This window comes from Scardinius erythrophthalmus, assembly GCF_964197995.2.
Source record: "Scardinius erythrophthalmus genome assembly, chromosome: 21".
NCBI lineage: Eukaryota > Metazoa > Chordata > Actinopteri > Cypriniformes > Leuciscidae > Scardinius > Scardinius erythrophthalmus.
The window spans coordinates 14,139,914-14,162,543 of record NC_138241.1 but is presented as its reverse complement, the minus strand read 5'-3'; the positions used below and the strand labels follow the sequence as shown (position 1 = coordinate 14,162,543).

Genomic DNA, 22,630 nt, shown 5'->3' with positions numbered 1-22,630 from the left:
TATTAAAGGGCATTTGGTCTTTCCACTATCAAATTCCATCATGTAAATAGCGAATCTGCCATGGCGCGAGTGCAACTGCCATTTAAAGGGAATGAGAGATGAGGCTCTGATTGGTTTAACAGACGTAAATCCCAAAACACACCCATTACTCATTAAGAGAATAGGGACAACCCTTTTAGACCATGCGCCTGGCGCGCCGACCATTTTTCCTATCGTTAAACTAGCAAAAGTGTATTCGGACTCGCCCTAAGTGAACTTGCGCCCTACGCTTTAGACCATACGCTTAGATCGTTAAAATAGGGCCCAGTGTGTCAAATCATCAATCAACACAGGGATCATTATTGTACGTTAAGAGCTGTCAGAATATAATAAAAAGCCCTAAAACTCTTCATTTAGTGGTTAATAGCCTCTTCAAGACGTCTATCTGCTTCAGTGTTAATCATGGCTTAATTCAGAGTCCATGAAGACATTAGATGACTGCTGTGCCAGTCATTTACCTTTTGGGGAAAATGAACATTAACATTCTGTCTCTGAGGAGTGAAAACAACAGAAAAATCAAAGCTCAGTGTCTGTAATCTCCACTGCCCTCATTTAGCATTTCACTGCAAACAAAAATGGCTCCTGAGGTTTATAAACAAGTAAAATAGATTATTCAAAATAGTTGACATTTACAGTATGTAAAGACATTAAACTAGATGTATAGTAAGAGTATAAAATGAATGTGAAAAATTAATAGCATAGCTCAGATAATTTGATGAGAAATAGTTTAGCTCATTTTGAGATCTCAGACTTTTGATTGCAGACTTTTGTATCTTGGCAAATCTGAGCAGAAACTGAAACACTTTTGAGAGGAGGGTGATACTAATGGGGTATTTTTCTCAAGAGAAACAACTGACAGCAAGTCAATATACAGTACATCTCTATTTGCTTTCCATTTAATCTCATTGCTATTTATAAATGATTTTCATATATAGAATATCACCAGGGAAAAGGTAAATGTGAACTTAAATGTCTGACAGGTAGGTTTAAAGGTGCAGTATGTAATATTGACATTGTAATACTGACCCCCGCTCCTTCCTCCTCAGACTAATAAATAAAGAGAGAAAGAAGCCCCAAAAGCTGTTTGGGAACATACATTATATGTGTATGTAGTTCAAATACGATTATTTTAAAGAGGCGTTTATTTTAAAGAGCATTAACTCAAGCATACTTTTCAAGCAAAACATTTCACAAACATATGTTTGTTTGTTTTTAGGTTTTAAAAAAATAGATCATTTGCAGATGCCACTTGGCTTGATATTTTATTATCTAATGCATTTAAATAACATTAAGTTTGTACAGATAATGTACATAAAGAGAGAAAGAGATAGGAAGTCTATAATCTGAAATTAAGTTTTATTTTAAAAGCTTAAGAAAATACCGGATTGTCTGGTCTCAGTCTTTTGGATGGTGGTCCTCCATCTTCTGGGTGGAGCATGTAGAACAGACGCACTTTATTGGCATGTTTCTTGCTCTGTTGTGTGAAAGAGAGAAAGATACAGAAAGAGTGAGTGAAGTTAGCATAACAGAGATCAAAGTGTTCTCACTTTAACATGAATGTAAAGAAATGACAGACACCCAGGAAATATCCATTTCTGCAATACATGACTGAGCATCCAATTTGCATAATTGAACTATATTGGGCAATCAATAGACAAGCAATTAATAACATAACATCATGTTGCTTTTAGAAAAACTAGCATCAACTGCTTTAATAATTTTGATGCATGTTGACTTTACTGAAAGTATTCAAAATAAACTTTGAGTCTTTTTTTGTGCAGAACTTTTGAGGTTTCTTGTTACAGTATTCCCTCAACTGTTCATTAGGTTTGTTATCCTTATTTTTTAACAAAAAATTGTATGTACCTGTTTTCTTATTTCTTATCTGCATTGAATATTAACTGCTGTCTTCTGTTACTCCACCCAAACATTTTTATTATTTCATAGGGATCTGAGGATACCAAAAGCGCTTCAACTTTGAAAAATGCATGTGACTGCTTAGCTTTCAAAACATTTACAGCCACGCACATATCAAATAGACAAGGTGGGCCAAGAGAGCAAAGCCCCAATGACCTTCTTTAAAAAACACTTAACATAGGCTACCTGCTATAAGATTCAGTAATGTTCCGGCTATGAACATTTAAGTCTATGACTGACTGTTTTTTTTTTTTTTTTTTCATGCACAGCCGACATCTCAGGTAACAGTTTTATACATGCCCTGAATGAACCCTATTTTAGATAATAATATGAGATCTGGCCATATGAGAGATTATGAGATGTAAAGTGTATCATGATGATAAGACTCACATTTATTCCATATTCTTTTTAAAATATAAAACTTACATCTGCTCTTCAATTTGAAGCTAGCCTGCGTCAAAACGCTCCACTTCACACAGTTCTGCAGAGCCGTTTCCTGATGAGCTCAGTGAGGGAGGACATATTTCAAAATACTGCTCTAAAATGTAATCGAAAAATGAAAGACTTGCAGTGTGACATTTCAATTTTGGCTCTTTAAGATCACGATTCAAGAACATATTTACACAGTCAATTAGAGAGATGTGCTCCTCAAGCACTTTAGTTTAGTTTTTACAATTTGAACAGGTAAACCGAAAAGGTAAACGAAAGCGATTTTTTTGTTGTTCCAAAACCTGAGCTAACTATATAGCATTTTAAGGCATCACAGGCCCTGACGTAAAGGCTGTTCCAAACAGTAAGCAGCAACATTACATACATTACATTTCCACAAGTCACTTAATAGGTCTTATAGAGTTGCTGAATGTATGTGGTTAAAGCAGCAGTGTTTTAAAGTGGAAGAATTTCAAAGAAAAACTATTTCTAAAAGAGTGAACTACTCAACCTCACTAACTGACTAATTGGTCTAGCACTGTGACCCCTCTCTAATTGAAATGACACTTTATTTTTGTAGTCTATGTGTTTATTATTCTTATTTGATTATTGCACATTTAGTTTAGTAATAAATATGGCAAACTTAGTTTTAAATCATTTGTGAGCAAAATCTCATCTTTGCTTCATGTGTCTGTTTGGTGTTGCTGTGTATGTAGAAACACTTACAAGGTTCCGTTTCAGGTAGCTGCATATATCGGCGGTACGCAGCAAGGCAGCTCACTAGGTTTTGGAGCTTAGCCGCATTTGCCTAGATAGGCAATCAAGCCTGGACAAATTGTTAATGCTCTGGGGTTTAAGATGAATAGCTTGAATTTGTAATGCAATATGCAATTTGTCTGATATTAAAAAACGGGACTGTGTGAGCATCTGTGGGTATTAAGCAAGTGATTAATATAAGTTTTGAGTAAGAACAGATTGCAGGTGAGTTCTGCTGGGTCAAGAAATGGCTTGGATGAAAACGCTGAGCAAGAGCACTGAAGAGTTTTTAAATTTTCAGTGTTTATTTAAATTTAAGTTTCAACTTTTTGATTTGCATTTGTAATTTATATTTTATTTAGCTTTAATTTGTTTTTATTTCAGTTTCAGTTTTACAGTTAAATTCAGGTTAAATTTTAGTACTGCAAACTTAAAATTGTTTTATTCAAATTATTTGCATTTTTTTTAAGCTTTTCATATTTATTTTTATAATTTCAGCTTTATTTCAGTTAACGTTTTTTCATTTTTAGCAGTTTTAGTTTTAGCAACAATAGCAACACTGGCAAAAAGGGTTAGCTGGTTTTACATTTTACATTTTTAGTTGATCTATATGGTTGGTTAACTCTTTTTACTACAATTTGAAACTACATATCAAAATTGAGTAGTCAGCGAGTTATTTGAATCATTGGTATAATAGTTAAACATTTTAATTAGTATAAAATGGTTTTCTGAAGCTCTTTGTTTGAATTAATATTTGTATGAAATGTCCATAAAAACTGTCCTTCAATCTGTAAGGAATGCGTAGTTTAATCTAAAACATGATTTAATCATTTAGAAAATCTTTCATCAAAAGAACTGCAATGGACCGTTGGGTATTAAAAACATTGGCATCTACAGAATATTATTAGGCTTGTGAGGACACACAAATCACAGAACAATGTGATTAGATGTTAATTAAAAAGAAAATAATAAATGAAGAAAACAAACCCTTACATTTTCAGCACTCCCAAACCAAAACATTGCTTGAAATTTGTCATTGAATTTGTCACAGAAGGAGACATGCTTAACAGTAGGGAATGCATTTAAAGATGAAACTTCTCAGGAAGGTTTTACTGTGCTTGACAGTCTGTCAGAACACTAAATCCCTCTCAGAATGTTAGTCTCGAAATGTATCCCCCTTTTAAGCACCAGCTAAAATATTAAATCTCTGCAAATATATCTGTCACTGTATAAATCACATACTGTAGCAAGATTTCTACTGGAGGACACATTTGTACCATTTATTGGCCAGCCCAAATGAGAGTGTGTGGAAGGAGTGTGAGTGAATGAGAGACGAGAGAGAGAGAGAGAGAGAGAGAGAGAGAGAGAGAGAGAGAGAGAGAGAGAGAGAGAGAGAGAGAGAGAGAGAGAGAGAGAGAGAGAGAGAGAGAGAGAGAGAGAGACTCTGTTGTCTCCGAAGCAGTTAGACTGGATTACACTGGTCCAGTGAAGAGCTCAGTGCTAAGAGGGAATGAAAGGAGCCGTTGATAAAGACCAGACACTGAGGGAGCATTTGGTCTGGGAGAGATTTGATTTGAGGGTTAAAGAGGAGACGGGGTAAATGACACAGCTATTAAAAATATTGAATATTCATGCTAGTAGTGCATGAGCAGTATGATTGTACAGAATGTACATTTGTCTGAAAGTGGTTCAGAATTTACTATACCGTTTATAATGGCAATTATTTTTTTATGATCCTGTATATAATTCTATGTATCCATGTATGAAAATCCAATATACTCTGTGATGCAACAAAATCATATTACATCTATATTGTCATTGTACTGATGCCAAAGCAAATTATTCAAATTTTATCTGAAGAATATTTACCTTGTGTGTTATATATATATATATATAAATATAGAGAGAGAGAGAGAGAGAGAGAGAGAGAGAGAGAGAGAGAGAGAGAGAGAGAGAGAGAGATATAAAGAGGATATAAAAATCCTATTTAGTCTTTTTTCCTATCAAATTTTAAATGGACACATTAGTATGAAACAAAGATCTGCTATTTTGCACATCTCTGACAATGGATAATTCAAACATATTTATAATGTATTACTGTTTTGAGTGTCTTGTTTTTAGTAATGTAAAGTTGTTATGAATATCTGAATATATTCTATATCTTTTCATATATTAAAATGGCTTGTGAAAAAGAATGTATAGATAAAAACTGATTTTATGTATTGTTATAAGGGCAAATTAAATGACTAAAATACATATTTATTGACTTTATTTCGTGGAAAGCAGTTTGTAAAGCATGTCTTGATTATGAATATACTGTCATGGATATCGGATTAAGTTCTGTATCGCCAATCAATCTTCTATCTGCATTTTAATTGAATTTTGGTCATATGGTACACAGATGGCACTTTATTTTACAGTCCTGTTCCCCATGTGCATACAGCTATGTACTTATTATAGTAATTGCAATAACTGGGTATAACTAGGCACTACCCCTGAACCTACCTCTAACCTAACCTTAACCCATGGTTACCTTATATTACTCAATACTTTCTTAGGTAAGTACACTGCAAGTACACATAAGTGCACGTACTTCAAAATAAAGTGCAACCGGTACACCTATAAGTGCCATGTGTGATACAGTATGCATGTTTTTGTTTCCAGACAGACAGAAACAGCAGGTTTAAAAAATGAAATAAACAGCGAGGAAAAGGAAAGCAGAATGAAGAAATGGACAGGACAAACAATGCAGTGGTAGAGGAGACAGAAGCGTCCAGTCCAGATTGTAAAGGGCAGCTGACAGGTAACGAGGTTTCTCTCCAGACATTAAACCCAAGCTTTTAGTCTATGTCCGTTAGCTATCCATCAGATTATCAGCCATGCGCGCACACACTCACACACAGCAGGAGAAATTGAAAGAGGAAAAGGCCCCGAGATATCCAAAAGTCCATTAAAGTTGCTCTGACAGGTGGAGAGAGTTTGGTGTTGCTTTGTCCCAAGGGAATGGCTCTAATGTGTGCTGTGGTGCGGCGAACTCATGTTATCACATAGAACATCTCTATCTGTCTCTCTGTTTTTCTCTCATTCTCTCCCTTTCCTTCTCCTGGCCTCTCCAGGGAAATGGGCAGTTGATTCAGGGCCTGAAATGAACTGGTCATAGTGACAAGTTCATCCACTTGGAGTTTCTTTTAGGACACAGCAGTCTTACTGGATACTGGGGAATATATCAGATTATGTTTTTATTTTTAACATTATTTTAAAAAATAATAATGAACCAACCAACATTGTGAATATTGGTTATTTTAATGCATCATTATTTGCCCATTAATTTTCCCAAAAGATGTGGCAATAGACTAGTTGCACGCTATTGAATTGATTCCTAAATTAAAGAGTCTTATGAATCTTTTATTTTAAGTGAATCAGAAAATTGATTTGGATTCCCATCTCTACTATTGAGATCACTACGGACCTTCGTTTCATTAAAAAACAAGAAGATTCAATCAAATGATTAGTTAAACTTTGGTCAAAAACATCTCACAACATTCCATTTTTCATGTATTAAAATGCTAATCAATAAAAAATAAATTCTAGAAAGCAAAATTAAAGCAAATGATATATCTTATTCAATAAATGTAAAATATATAAATTGGGTTAAACATTTAATTAATATCAAGCTAAAATGTGGAAAGTTTTTTCTTTCTTTCAAATTTTCCTTGAATACATTAGTATAAAATTAAACTTTGAAATTTAGCTGTTTTGCACAACTTTAACCGTGGCTCATTTAAACATACATTTCTTAGCATAGTGGAAAACATTTCTTGATTAGTTTTAACTAAATTCTTTGTTGAATCATTTCCAGTCTAGTTGGCAACTGCTGGTTGAAATGACTGGCCAAAAATCACCCATTTAAGTCATTTTAGGGCTAATACTGTATGTAATGTAATGTATATTAAAGTAAATTAAATCCAGCCTTCTTTCACACGTAATTGAGGACATCACCCTCACGCTGTGACATCTGAGAGCGTTTACTCAAGACGAGTGATCGCTGGGATCAGTGACAGAAGAGCTGAAGTGTTACCGTAAAGCTGAATATATCTTGCTGGCTTCTCTTCGTAAACCAATCTGGCCAAACGATCCTGTTGAACAGACACGTTCCCTCAGCTACACTGATTTTGTGCGAAGGAGTTTGTCCTCATTAGCACGCTCGTTAATCTAGTGATTGCGTACTCTGTGGTCTCAGGAACCGTGTGTGAGAGATGTAAATAATGCAGGAGGATGATTATTTAATGGTCAATCATTGGGTTACTTATGAAGGGGTTGTGGGTCTGAGGAAAGGTGCACTGCATTACAACTTTAAAAGCAGCGACTGAAAGATACATGAGAGAAGCATTTAGGTTACAAATGATTATTACATCCCTGATGATCAATTGATGAGGCCTGCTTTTAACGTAATGTGTGTCACTGGTATGTGAGTGTGTGTGAGTGTGAGTGATTACCTCATAGTGTGCCACACGCTGGGACTCAGAGATCAGCTGAGCGTTGCAGATGTTACAGTAGCTCTCGGTGAAGAGTCCTTCATCACCAGCTCCGGCAGACTTCATCTGAACAAATACACACACAGAGTGCTGTGAAACTCACAGAACTCATTACATGGATATGTGTATAGTGGTGTAGTTGAAATAAAGGCATTATAGCTCTCACTGCTGGAAAGAAAATGCTTAAAAATCATATTGCTCCTACCTAGTCAGGCAAGTCAAAGATTTGTTGGTTCTAAAGAGTTTTTGGCCACTGGTTATCTGGGGTGTGTTTAGCGTATAAAACAATGTAACTCACTGCTTAACTACCATAGAACGATGCATCATTGCAACTAGTCACGACTGTTTCCCAAAACCATTTTTCTCAGTTATTTTGCGGATTCAATCATAGGCTTATTCTTACGGGCTAGAGCATGTATGCGCAAACTGTTCAAAAACGGTGCTTTAAACTGCTTTAAAATTACATTTGTATATATTTGAATCTACTGAATGTCAGCTGGCTTATTTTGCTCAAGATAAGGATTTATTAAGTCCACGTCATGCAAATAAGAAAATATGCTTCTAACCACAGGTCCGAGAGCAGTTGTTCCAACCACACAACTTTGTGATGCTTTTTGCAAATGTTCATTGGAACTATGGTTAATGATATTTTTTTTCTGGGAAACACACCCCTGGTCAGTCTGTGAGACCAGGGGCCCGTTCTTCGTACGTTGCTTATTACATCCGAGATCAAATGACACATCCAGGATGATATCATCGTGCGAATCATGATATGGCTAACTCGGTTCTTCGAACACACTTTCCGGATATGATTAGTATCGCTGGATTGAGTTATCTGAGATAATTGCGCGTTCATGCGAAGTTTAAAAGGGGATATGTATCGATAGTAGAAACATTGATCAGCAACGCTGCTATTGGCTGTTCAGCGTGGCCAAAGAGCGCGCTCAGTTTTTCTCCTCCGCAGAGCAAGAACTAATAGTCGAAGTTTATTCAGAATTTTAATGTTTAATCAAAATGCCAGGGAACACCTCAAAGTCTGCAAAAGCCAGGAGAGAGGGCTGGCAAAAAGTAGCAGACAATTTAAATCCGTTAGAAGTGGCCATGTTAGATGTTTTTATCACTTATTAGCCTATATTTTTGTATTTTAATAATTGCATTATTACTTTGTGCATTGTAATGTCAGTCACCATGCTAGAACATGGGAACAAATAAAAGTGAAGTACAAAAATATTCTACATAATGGTAATTTTTAGTTAAATTATAGTCTCTTTTATAAAAGGTACTGTTAAATAAATGGTTGTCTGTTTATAAAAGCAACCAAGGAAAAGGCTGAGAAAAAAAGAAAAGAAAAGATCTTAGTAGCCTACACTGTAAAATATTTTCTGCTGCATTAAATTAAGGCCATATAGTCATTTCAACTGTTAAATCTTGAGTAATGATGAATTGCTTTGACTTGTGAAAGTGAAAACTGATAAACTTATGTTAATGTAAAAATATTTTGCCATGAGTTATTGATCACATTTTTCCCGAGTGTAGTTCATTGTAATGACATTGTGTTTTCCTCTTTTGTGCACTTTTACATAATAACACTTGTATCTGTTCCCAAGAAAGTGGTGGCTGAAATATGTGCAGTAAGTGGACATTTTCTAACTGAAAAGTATAAGTATACTGAAAGTATAAGACTTATAATGTCCATTTGTTTCCATTGCACTGGACAGTGAATAAACCCTCTCAGATAACTGTCATATGGAGGAACTAGCCTACCTGCAAGTGCATAAATAACTTTACTTCATTTATACTTGTATGCTTTATGGCTGCAATATAAGTTGCAGGATTCCACATCTCCAGAAAGGCCTACAGAAGAGTCTGCACAGACAGAGGCCTACAGGTGGGCAGTGTATAGCCAACTTTTCCTTTTTATATGTTGCATGAGGCATGTGTCTAATATCTCTTGTTGCAGGCACTTGACCACTGGCTTTTCTTTACAAAGAACAATTGAAATAAAACTCAAGGAGCTAAGCATATTTGTCTTTTATTAAACATTTAATGAAAAGTGGGTTTTTTTTGGCAATGTTGTGTAATATGGCACATGCAGCAATGTCACAGGCCCTGTCAGGTGTGCAACCCTCAGACTTTTCAGACACTGAAATCTTCCCTTTAGTTAGCCAAAGTTCATTTCATTGTGTGCCCTTGTCCTGGCTAGAGCTGCATTGTAACTGGTTTGGGTCAGGGAATGGGGTCATAAAACACCTGTCTGCAGGCAGGAATATGTCATAATCACCTATGAAAAAATGCAGTTCTGTTAGGATCAGCATAAGTGTATGTAATACAGTGAGCTTGATATTTAATTGTGGAACTTTCCTTACCACTTTCAAATAATGTGCATAAATGTGAATCTCTGAAAATGCTTAAGTCATGCACAGATCCTGGCCATTTTGCTTTCACATTTGTGATATGGAAGATTTTAGTCAACTGCCTTTTTTTATTTGATATAATATTACTAATCTGGAATATTAAGAATCACAATAGTGGGCTGCACATTTACATTGTGAGTCCCCTTTCTGTTCACATAATCCCCTTCATTGAGGCCTTGATGGCAGTCTATGGTAGCCTATAGTCTATGGTACCAATCACGTTAGTGAAGCCTGAGTGACATATCTGTAATCGGCATGGTCATGATGATCTTCATAATAAATTATGATAGCCTAAAAAAAAAAAAAAAAAAAAAAAAAACTGCTTTACAACATTGGGTCTTAAAAATGAAAAATTTCACCCAAAAATGAAAATTCTGTCATCATTTACTCTCCCTCAAGTTGTTCCAAACCTGTATGATTTCCTTTCTTCTGCTGAACACAAAAGAAGATATTTTAAAGAAGGTTGTTAATTAAACAGTTGCTGGTCCCCATTGACATCCATAGTATTTTTTTTCCTACTATGGAAGTCAATGGGGTCCATCAGTCGTTTGGTTACCGACTTTCTTCAAAATATCTTCTTTTGTGTTCAGCAGAAGAAAGGAAATCATACAGGTTTGGAACAACTTGAGGGAGAGTAAATGATGACAGAATTTTCATTTTTGGGTGAACTGTCCCTTTAAGTGGCTTGGAAATGCCACAAAAAAAAACTAAAACTGTTTTTTAAACATAAAAGCGACAAAAAACGACAATCTCACGAATCACGAGAAAAAATATATATTTCAGAAAGTGCACTATCGCGCTGCGCTGGACTTCCCGTATCAGCTCCGCTTATGAAGCCGGGATCTAATCCTGTTAACATGAAATAAGCCTGCTCCCGAGCAGGTTTAAGTTTGCGCACATGTTGCTATGACAGCAAGTCCAGGATGAGCGTCGAAGAACCAAACAATCCAAGATCATGCCAAATCGCCAACAATCAAATCCAGCTAACTGAGTTAGCGACGTACGAAGAACGGACCCCAGTTGGCTGACCAGCTTTTTAAATCTGTATTTATACTTAGGCTACTTGTAATTAAAACTTGTAATTAAAATGTAAATGTTAAAAATATTAGGTTAAACATTTAACTTTTATCCCAAGTTAACATAGTAGCTTTGACAATCCTAAAAAAAAACACATTTTGTAAAGTTTTTAAAACTCCATTATTTTGCATATCTTTGCCCGTGGCTCATTCAAACATATTTATAAATGTATTCATGTTTTGAGTGTCTTGTTTTTATGAATATCTGAATATCTTCGTCTTTTTTATTTCTGTAATTTGGCACACCCATAATATTTCTCTTGACTTTTTTCACTGATCTAATTGCAGTTGCTTTATCCATGGATGCTATATCTGATGCTGCCTTTGAATTTAGCTTGAGTGTTTTTTTTTAAATACTTTTTTAGAAAAACCTTTGCATCTGGACAGGAACGTGCTCACTAGGCTTGGGGACAGAGCTGAAGTGAGCAATTTCGCCTTCATTGCACTAAGGTAGTGAGGCTATTTCTCACTCTCCGCTGAGAAAAGTTGTGAATGTTTTCCAGTCGTTGGCAAAGGCTACTGTTTGTGAAGAGCTGAAGTATGCAATGTGTAAAATGACATGCTATTCTCAAGGTCAAACATACATTCAGAGCGTGACCAACAGTGTACATGGGATCATTTTTTCTCTCCCGTTGTTTTACTGAAAAGAACAACATATTTTGACTGAGGGTTGAAAAGATGTTTCACAACACATTGTTCCTGTACATCAGGGGTGTCAAAGGCTACGTTCAGACTATCAGTCCAAATCCGATTTTTGTGCATATCCGAATGAAATCTGATCAGATTTAGTAAGTGTGAATGGCAAAAAAAATCACATGAAATGCGTGGGAAAAAGCCGACAACTCTCCATTGCAAACCCCTACATGTTGCGGAACTTGTTTTTGGTGTATTTCTACCAACGCAACGTCATAGCCATAGAAACCATTGTAGATATTCCGGAAAATGAAAGAGCTGCATGGACACACAAATCAGATCTGAACAGATGCGATACACAGTGTAGACTGAACGTAGCCAAACTCAGTTCCTGGAGGGCCATTATCCAGCAAAGTGTAACTCCAACCCCAATGAAACACACCTGAACCAAATAATCAAGGTTTTCAGGGTTAAAGATTTCCAGGCAGGTGTTTTGGAGCCGACACACTCCAGGACAGTGGCCCTCCAGGACCAGAGTTTTACACATGTGCTTTTCTAACAAATCCTGAGACTCAAAGGAAGCATTGGAATTTACCATTTATCACAGAAGAAAACTACGGTAGGTTCAGAATTTCTCAAGAATGAATAAGATATTCGAGGAAACCACCCATCAAACCAAAACCTCGATCTATAATTGAAAAGCAAAGTGTCATGAGAATTCAACCATCTGTGAGTGAGGGTGATTCTGATGTGCAAAATCAATTATTCACAGTGTTGGAGACACGGCAATCTGTGGTTAGTGTTGAGGTCGCACTTGTGGAATTCAACTGTGGTCTAATCTTGATTCTTGAAGAGCCTGCATGCAGAGCTAAGGAGTTCAGGTGCAGTTTGAGTGCAGGGACTGATGGGTACACATCAGCCTGACAGCATGTCACACCGATGACTCAAAGCACCCAATAATCTCAGATAAAGGCCAAAATAATCAGGCACTGACAGAGCATGGAGTACACAATGAGATAGATTGTCGCCATCATGACAGCTGAGAACATACTGGACCTTCTCTTCAGTATTCTTGCTGAATTAATACAGACTGTCATTATTTGATTGATAGTATGGAGCTAACCGAGAATGCGTCACCTATGCAAATAAGCCTTACTTATTATATGTGCTGGTATAGCATTTCACTACATTAAATCTTTCTAATTCTAATTATTGCCATTTCTATGCAAATGAGACTACTTAAGGCTTTTTTACTGTCAAAATATAACATTGCTATTAATGGCTGAGTAAAGTGGCTGAAAATATTTTATGGAAGCACCGATATTACAGTCGGCATGAAACAGAAGTTGTGAAAGTTTTTTTCTTCCCTATATTGTGACATACAGTATCTGAATGAAACGGCTTCTCAAACAAGACAAAAATGTAGGGCAGGACTTTCTTATGTCCACTGGGAATTGATTGGATCACTGTGGTTTGCTATGGCTGTGATCTCATGTGAGTGACAGGTTGTCCCGCCCTTGCGCCAGTAAACAAGTCATTAAAGAAGAAATAAGATGTCACTGCAGGAGTGAGGGAAAGTTATTGAAATAATAATAATAATAATAATAATAATGTGCACAGATAAATCACTTTGTCATACCTAATCGATTGTGATTGTTCCTGGTGTTTATTATATGAGATTTCATCGTTTTTCTGCGTCAAGCTTCTTGAATCTGCATTATGAAGTCAAGCCAGTACGTGACACACTTATAATAAATACAGCAATATTCCATAAAAAAATAAGAATGTATGTCAAAATTGATTTCATGATGACATTACAATTCTGGCTAATACCGAGTGCTAATAGGCTCTATGCACGATCGCTTCCGCGTTTTGTCTCAACCCGCCCAGTTACATCCGGTGCTGCGTCAGAAGACGTTTTTGCATTAGGTGGATATAATGGCAAATTACACTCGCTGTTTTCAAGAACCTCCTGCGGTTAACGTGAATGATGTTAACAATATTGTAAGGCAGTTAACTGTCACACATATGAGTAAGATAGAGAAGTTCTTTAAATGATAAATTTCGAGCTACATCAACAACTTTGAGGGTGAGTATTCTCTCATATCACGCGAAATCCGACTAGCGAATCAGTTTCTAAAATCGTTGTCTCCGTTTCTGAGAAAATGAATTTTATTAAAGTGAATTGTCCTATAGAACGCGCTATGCGGAAGTAAAGACGCCGGCTGAGATCCTACCGGAAATACGTTAGCAGCGTTCGTGCATAGAGCCTATTATGTTCATGATATGACAAATCTTTAAATTCAATAGTACTTTGTCTAAATTAAATAAAAATAAAAAATAAAATCAGTAATTTTAAAGAATGCTACAAGAGAATTTAGGCATCACAGCATTATAAGGCAGCTTGAAAAATGATTATTCATCTTGAAATTTGCTCAAGTGCGTTACTAAATGATGATTTTTGGAGATTATGTGAGTGTTGAATGATGGCAAAGGTCATCTAAAATTAAAAATAGGTAATATCAGCATGCACAATTAAATATCTAATATTTTTTTTTTTTTCTTTTGCATGCTAATTTCCACTTTTCTTACATTTAGATAACCAATTTGGAACCAATATATTGGGCATCTATAAGAATTGTATTTCAAATAGATATTTGCGTACAAATTATAATGAAAACTGCAGTGTTTCATTAAATGATGGAGAAGAGAATAATAACTAAACATATATCCAGACACAGTGTAGTCAAGCACATTTTGGCATGCAAAGGAGCCAATTGAGGTGTGTGGATCACAGCATTGGAACAATGATGAACTGTTGCAGTAAGTGGTCCGATGTATTCTTTGCAACCAATAGCACTAAGAATCTGCCTGCAAGCTAGGTAAAATCCCATGCAAATTGTGATCAGCACTAATTTTGTAGGCGCCATTACCTAAATTTGCATAATTCCTTTAGTTTATCTGCTGCTAAAACAATGCTGACAATGTGTGCAAATAAACAACGTTATCAGCCAGCACAATTCATTCTTATTGGATTTCTCCCTCAAGAGTGTTGTTTGATACACTCAGTAGCAACTAAATGAGATATCCTTGAGCATATTTCACTTTTACTTTCTGATTTCATATTTATCTGTCCCTAAACGTGACATAAAAAAAATATAAAATGATTGATCACTATATATTTGGTTCAGACTCTGTAGCCTATTTCTGTGTAAATACAGTAGTTCTTAGACAGAATAAGTTACAAAATTAATCCAATTTTGTCAGTAGTGAAACGTTTAGTAAGGGACACTTGACACAGTATGACCGAACATTTGCTTTCACTCCATGGATGCTTTCCACTACCAGTTGTTAGAATCTTGATTAAAAGAACCTGGCAGGAAATGATCTTGTGGCAAAATAACGTTAATTTCTGATTCACTCTGTGGCCTCGTTAAAGATTTCTTTCAATCTAAGTTCCAAAAACAAGCCCTCCGTGTGCATTCAGGCTCTGAATTGGTTTCACACAATTTAATTTTCTGCGATAATAATTTTATTTTGACACATCAGTGATCTCTCACAGCACCTCGATGCAAGTATAATTTAATATGCTTGAAATCTTATTTTCATAAAATGACACAGAGAGACATTAAAGTGTTCAGGCAGTCACAAAATGCAATACATTTATCTGCGCCTTTCTATCAAGGACACTACTTACAGAAGGAATGAGCTCTATGAGATTTCTTGAGGTGTGGGATACAACTGCAAGCTATTAAAAAATTGTGATTTGTAATATTAATAATGATAACTTCGTACATGTATATCTTTGTCACATTATTTTCTAATTAAAATCTCTTTCACAGGGGTGCAATATTGCTTTGCTTACTACCATTGAGGTGAATCTGAAACAGCAAACAGGATGCAGAAAAAAAAAAGTTCAGATCTCCAAACAATTAATTTCTTGTTCACATCAGATTTGAATTTCTTATTGATTTGCTTATCATCATGTGAGCCATCACATGCAAAACGATCCATTCATTGATCAAAATCTGTCAGACATGCATGTATATTCCATAAATATGTGACATGCAATATTTTTAATGTCTGCAAAATTGGAAAATGGCTTGCCATTCTAATGAAATAGGAATCGCAGTCTTACTGTACCAATCAGCCAATCAAGTTTGTAATACTGTATATGGAGTTTGCCCAGCAAAATCACTGTAATTTTTGAACATGGAGGAACGTCACAAACCTAAACAGCAGCAGCTACAGCAGAATATACATTCATTTTTGTAGAAATGTGTTACATGTAAACTGATAATTCACAGTTGCTTGTCGTGGAAGAGCAATATGAAGATATGGAAGAATGTGCGTTGTTGTTAATGGAAGACATAAGAGAGTGTGTAAAAAAAAAAAAAAAAAAACAGTTTACATGTAACACATTTCTGCAAAAATGAATGTACTGCATAAATACAAATGCTCATTTTCTTTTTTTGTACTGTCGTATTGACTTTTCCCAGTAAATATTTACCTACTGTTGAAATATGTAAGCTCAGTGTGATGCACAGACAAAACTGACATTCTTGTATAGTATATATATATAAAAAAAAACATGACATTTGTATATGACAAATATTTCCATTGTGATCAAACATAAACATTTTAATCAGTTTCACACGGCAACAAAAACTCTTTCTTTCTTTCTTTCTTTCTTTCTTTCTTTCTTTCTTTCTTTCTTTCTTTCTTTCTTTCTTTCTTTCTTTCTTTCTTTCTTTCTTTGGCCAATGTACTGACACAATAATATCTGTAACGTAGTCGACTTGACTTGACTTGACTTTGACCTTGAATTTGACCTTGACTTACCATGAATCATGAACCATGAACTATGAACTCACCGACAGCAAGACAATGGACACATACGGGCCATATATACACAAGGACCAATGAAATAACAAGACACACCTAAAAGTGATCAACTAAATGAACTAATGAGAGGACAGAACTGATAGTTACCTGAGAAGATAATAAAACCAATCAGAACATGCTTGTTTGACTTCATACAGTGCTCTGCAATCCAATCTGCGGCTGACTTGAAGCAGTGCATGCCGGTTAGAAATTGTGTCTGACTTGAGACAGCTCCGACGCCACGTGACTGTGACGTTTGCCATCAAAGTACCGTAGAGCGATTCGAGACCAGCAGGATGAACCTTCAGTTCCACTAGTGCTCACAAATCAGCATTTTTATAACAGTAAAAGCTCTTTTCATGTAGTCGCGATGTTATGTTTTGTCATGTTTATCAAAATAAAAACTGATAAAAAAACGTAGACCCCGCCTACATTGGTATTTAAATAGTATAGGCTTATGTTGAACTTTATTCTTGTACAAACAAAAGCTGTATTTAGCCGTACATAAAGTATTAAATGGAAAAGTTTCTGAAACGTCTGTGTATTTGAGAAATATTGCATTTATTTTACTTCAGCTGTGGTAAAGTATGCAAACACCACGTGAGCGGTCAGTACGGGAAGCAGAAAGCGTCCGACATCACGTCTTCATTTTCAGCTCTTCCCACCTGCACGCGGCAACTCTCGCCGATCGGTTACACGCAGCCGATGTCGAACACACCTAATAAAACCAATCTGCCAATCTGAACATGACACATGAACCAAGGAACCATATGACATGAGGGAAACAGGGAATCACATGACATGAAACACGAAACATGACTATGACAAATTACAAAATAAAAGACATGGAAACATCAATGTGAACCTAAAACAAAAACAGACGTGACAATAACTATGTTTTGAAGCATGAACTACTTCATGTTGCAGACATAGGGCTATCTTGCACCCAGCGCAATTGACTTTGTACACCGACGCATTTATCATGCCTATTTTGCACCCGACGCATAGCGGACTTTTCCCTCACAGATGCACGTCGGTAAATTAGGGAATGAACTTGTGCTCCCGGGGGCATGTTCTGGTGCAAACGTTCCCTGGTGCTATTTTGCAGTTCCAGAAAACAATTCCGCCACAGACCAGGAAAAGTTTAGTCTAAAGTCACTGGCGTGTTCAGATGCTATTTTAAGGGCGCATGCTTAGCCATAATGTAGTGTGTGCACAACGCGCAAACACTTTGCTTCTCTCATCTACACACAGACGCAGCAGTTCTCATTTTTACAAACCATACATAATTACAAGGAAAAATATTCCACATGAGGGAAATCACTGTGGTGTCCATGAAGATGTGAAAAAATAGGCATAAGTCTAGCTTATACATGTACCCAAATTATTATAGCCTACGCCTGTTTAACCGAAGCTAATTTGGGTGGGTTTCTCCCATCCCCATACAATGCCACTTTGCTGTCTTTTACGGCCCTGACAAGAATGTCGGTCTCCTCGGCTGTGAACCGCTCCTGACATACCCTTGGCAAATCCGTCGTTATAATAGGAACAAACGCGCCTGCTCTTAAAGGGAATGTGAGATGACGCTCTGATTGGTTTATTTCATGTTACACCCAAACCACACCTATGAGTTAATGTCAACCCATTTTAGATTTGCGAGATCCGCCCACAAAGTTACTTGCGTTTAGCATTTGATACTTGCGTTTCAGATCGTTAAAATAGGGCCCATAGAGTTCTGATGTTCCAGTAAACAATTGTGACAACTGCACTTACAGTTTAGAGAATGTTAAAAGTGTTTCGAAAAATGAGCAGAAGCGAATGAGAAAAATTGAAAAAAGCCTTGGTGTTTGAATGAAAAAAAAAACGATGGATGTTTGTAATTCATCTCATGATCTCATAATCACTCAGCCACAGGTACAAAACAGCCCACAAGATATTTCTTTCCCGACTCCATCCACGTTTGCTTGCGTAAGTGTAAACGTACCACACATCAGAGACACGTTATTCGTGCCAATTCTAGTCTGTGGGATGTGGTGCACGTGTCTAGAGCAGTTTACTCATGAAAGTCCTCCTCCTCTTCATCATACCTCCCTCTCCCATCTGCCTCCTGCTCTCCTGACAGCTGGCCACGACTGTGTGGAGGTCATGCCATCATGACAGACATGCTGATGTTGTTCTGTTTTTTTTTACACAGCCCATGTGGTGAAACCACCAACAGCTTTATATTCTTCCCCTACATCACTCTCTTTCTCGCTCCTTTCCTCTCACCTCATGCTACTGTCAGACAGAGGACTAACACACTTGTTTTCTTGATAAAGTGTGGTGTTCTACAGGGGGGAAAGGCAGTGATGGATGATGGGAGAAAGACACGGAGAGAAATGGGCTGTCCTTTCTTTGTGGATGCAGAAGTTCATGCTTTGCTTTAATCACAGCGGACGTTTGATCTTGATCATTTGATCTTCAAAAGAGCACGCAGGTCTAACACAGTAAGAACAGAGTTTAATTTATCTTCACTGCAGGTGGCTCAACTGGCTTTATAACCACCTGGTCATGTTTGGAACCCGATTATGGTCAGTTTTTAATATTTAACCTTGGATTTGTGTAGAGTTTGGCTTTGTTATTAATAAGTTATATATATATATATATATAACTTATAACTTATCTCAGTTTTATCATTTAAGTTGAGTAGAATTTCCCTATGAAATTCAGTCTGTGGAAGTGTTTACTTAAATGTTTAGTTCATACAAAAAATGTTACAAATTAAGTGTTATTTTAATCCGTTTTATATTAATATTTTGAATTAGCTTTCATTTTTATATTTTCAGTTTACATTCAGTTTAATTTTAGTTTCAGTTTTAAAAATTGTGTGTGTTTTTTAATTAATAGGTTTTTAAAAATATTTTAATCTATTTATAGTTTTATTTATTTATTTCATTTTTATTTGAGTTTTAGTTTTAGCTGATGGCACCAAAAGAATACACAGTCCCAAACACTTCACGACTATCTTAAAATATGATGTCCATGTCCATTTCACACTTATAGGAGCCCTTGAATAGACTTTATATTATTAGGTTTTAAATGCAAAATGTTCTATAGTACAATTACATTTGTAATTTACATGCTGCTACAGGAAAAAAAGGCAGAATGTATAGCTCATCTAGCGCATGTGGCAGGTTCAATGTATTGTGATTTTCTATGTATAAAGTGGTTCCTGAATTTTTTTAAAGGGGTCATATAATGGTACATGCACTTTTACAAGTTGATTGTACTGAAATGTGTGTTGGCACACAACCATCATAAAATGATAAAAATCCATCTTTTTTTATTTCTTCTTATATGTTTTCCCCTGTCTCAAATCAAGCCGTTCGACCTTGTGATGTCACATGGTCGGACGCCCCTCCCACAATTGTTGATTAACAGCAGCATTTCAACACAGACATGTTGAATGTCTGAGTGTTGAGTGTTGATACTGAGTGTTGTTTATGTGCCTAATGACTGTCAGTCTCACAGACTCGTTATTTTTTAAACAGATCAGTAAAATTTTTGTGCTTCAGCCCTTACAGTTGTACCTAACACTGCATAGATAACGTTACGCATCCCGGACAAGCCTACATTTGCCGAAAAAAAGATTTTCATGACCATTAGCTGTAACATCAATCTGTCAATGAACTAACTTATACATCAGTAAACACATAGCGTTCGTATCTCACTACTTTACCCTGCCAGTACACACAAAGATAGATCAAAGTGACATTATGTTAACCAACCACTCAGAAACGTCCTGTTTTCTGACTCCGGTTCAAATTGATACGGTTGCACAGTGTCCTCAGAGACTCCCACTGCCATTCTTCAAAATATACCCTCAACTGTTATCAAGGCAACACTCCACGTGTATTGTGTCAAAACGCCCGACAGAACAGTGGGGCGGGGTGAGCAAAGCTCATTATCATTTAAAGACACATGCACTTAAACGGCGTGCTGAAAACAGAGCTGTTTTTGACCAGGTAAAATTTGGGTTTTCTTACAATACTAATGAGAATTTTTTACAAAAGTATATTACAAACTTTTAATTTAGACCCTAAAGAATAATATTAGCTTGTACAAAAATGCCATTATATGACCCCTTTAAAACTCTTTCCCCACCATTGACACATTTTTCTGTATTTTATGACACAACACTTCCCCGCCATTGACAGAATTTTCTGGCAATCCATGTTTTCACTGTTATACGGTAGGGTGCACTATTACACATCTTCTGAAAGAGTACAGAATCCTCCAAGCAAAACACAGGCAAAGAAGCAGAAACAAGCAATAGAAGATTGCTTATGCACTTGTAAAATAGCGTAATCATCAAACATCAAACAGCATATAAATGAAAACTGCCTACATTAGGAAGTTGTGTCCCAGGAAAAGGTAAAGGACTGTGAAAGCTTGGATGGACCCGATCAATATATGTTTTGATCATCTTTCTAAATCCCATCCGGACATAGTCTTTGACAAAACCACGTTTTTCTCAACTTTTTGCTTAAAGCTGCTCTAAGCAGTGTTGGGTGACGTCACTTCTTGTTGACGTTCGAAGTATTGTCAAACAAAACGGAGGCTAGCTCGACCCTCCCTCCTCCTCCTCCCATCCCCTCCCACTCCCTTCCGTGCTTTTCCAGTTTATATTCGGGACTTTACGCGTTCCTTCTCCTTTTCCCGCTTCTTTGCTATTTCTTCATCGGAACGTCGTCTCTTTGGTCGTGTGTCGGCCATATCAAAATTCAAAAGAATATAATTCTAATATTAGTCGTTGTCTAGGACATCTCTCCTCTAGCTAACTTCCCTCTTCATGCTTCTCTCTCCTCCACTCCCCACACCCCCCTTCATGTGTACGCGCACTAACCCCCCAACCCCCACCCCCACCCCCAAATCATTCTTGTCGGTTATTGGCTGGAACACTGTTTGTTATGTTTCGTGGTCCAGGTTGGGCCAGTTTGTTTTTGTTGCCGTTTGTGGAGCCTGGGCTGTCTACAGAGACCGCATTTTTTTACAGTGTGTTCAGGGGACAGGCAGCTAGCGGATAGTGAGGAGATTTTTGCTGTATGTGACAAAAAAAAATTCGGCCTAAAAAACGTGTGACATCACTTAGAGCACCTTTAAAACTTACCCACATTCAAATGTTGATAAAAAAAGAATCTATGGAGCTTTGTTTAAAGGCAGAGGCTCTGTTCTTTATTTTGATATTATTGTATGCTCAGATATTCATACAGCAAAATATGATATCATACAGCACAAAAATATCAATACAAAGACCTGAAGTATATTGAAAAAGAATCAGGCCTACTTAGGTCGACTCATGAGTGACCTTCAAAGCTGAGCGATAGAAGAACGGCAGACATCTGCAGGCACAGTAAATGAGCTGTAGTTTCCCACCACATGATATCATTAGGCCTCTTTAAATAAATGTGCTTATACGCTCTAGAATGGCAATTACAAATACTCTTTTAAAGTAGAGTGTAATGCTCACTGTGCTGCTATATGTATCAAATGATGCAAAGCATCATGAAGCTGTGCGGTTTTGTGCTTAATATAGAGAGGATTATTTGATTGTCAGCTGCAGTGAAGAGATGCACGCCGACAGTCATTCTAAACACTTTCCATGTAATCTGATAATCAGCACTATTACATGCTTTAGCACTCACACTGTAAGGATAAGGGTTACAGTATCAAATATCTTTTTTTTTTTTTTTCTTTCACAGTGGCCCAAATCCACCCAGCAGACCATCAGTCTATATGGGATAAAAACTCTGATATGAAGGTAGAAAGACATGTATATAAATTAAATTAATGTTGGCAGGCTTGAAGGCCTCAGGCTCCCACGACTGGCACCGAATCCCACAGCCACATTCTCTTCAAAGCGACACTACAAAGTTGATGAGAACTTTTTTTTCTTTTTTGCCCATCC

At 36.6% G+C, this 22,630-nt stretch overlaps 1 protein-coding gene across 1 annotated transcript in view; it reads right to left on the bottom strand.

Moving 5' to 3' along the window:
* Positions 1-22,630, bottom strand: part of LOC308681561 (zinc finger matrin-type protein 4) — a gene marked incomplete at its 5' end in the record, with an annotated part of 104,817 nt that overhangs the window by 67,851 nt on the left and 14,336 nt on the right. The window contains 2 exon segments of the mRNA XM_081350565.1: positions 1,421-1,513; positions 7,638-7,742. Coding sequence (XP_081206691.1) covers positions 1,421-1,513; positions 7,638-7,742 — 198 coding nt within the window.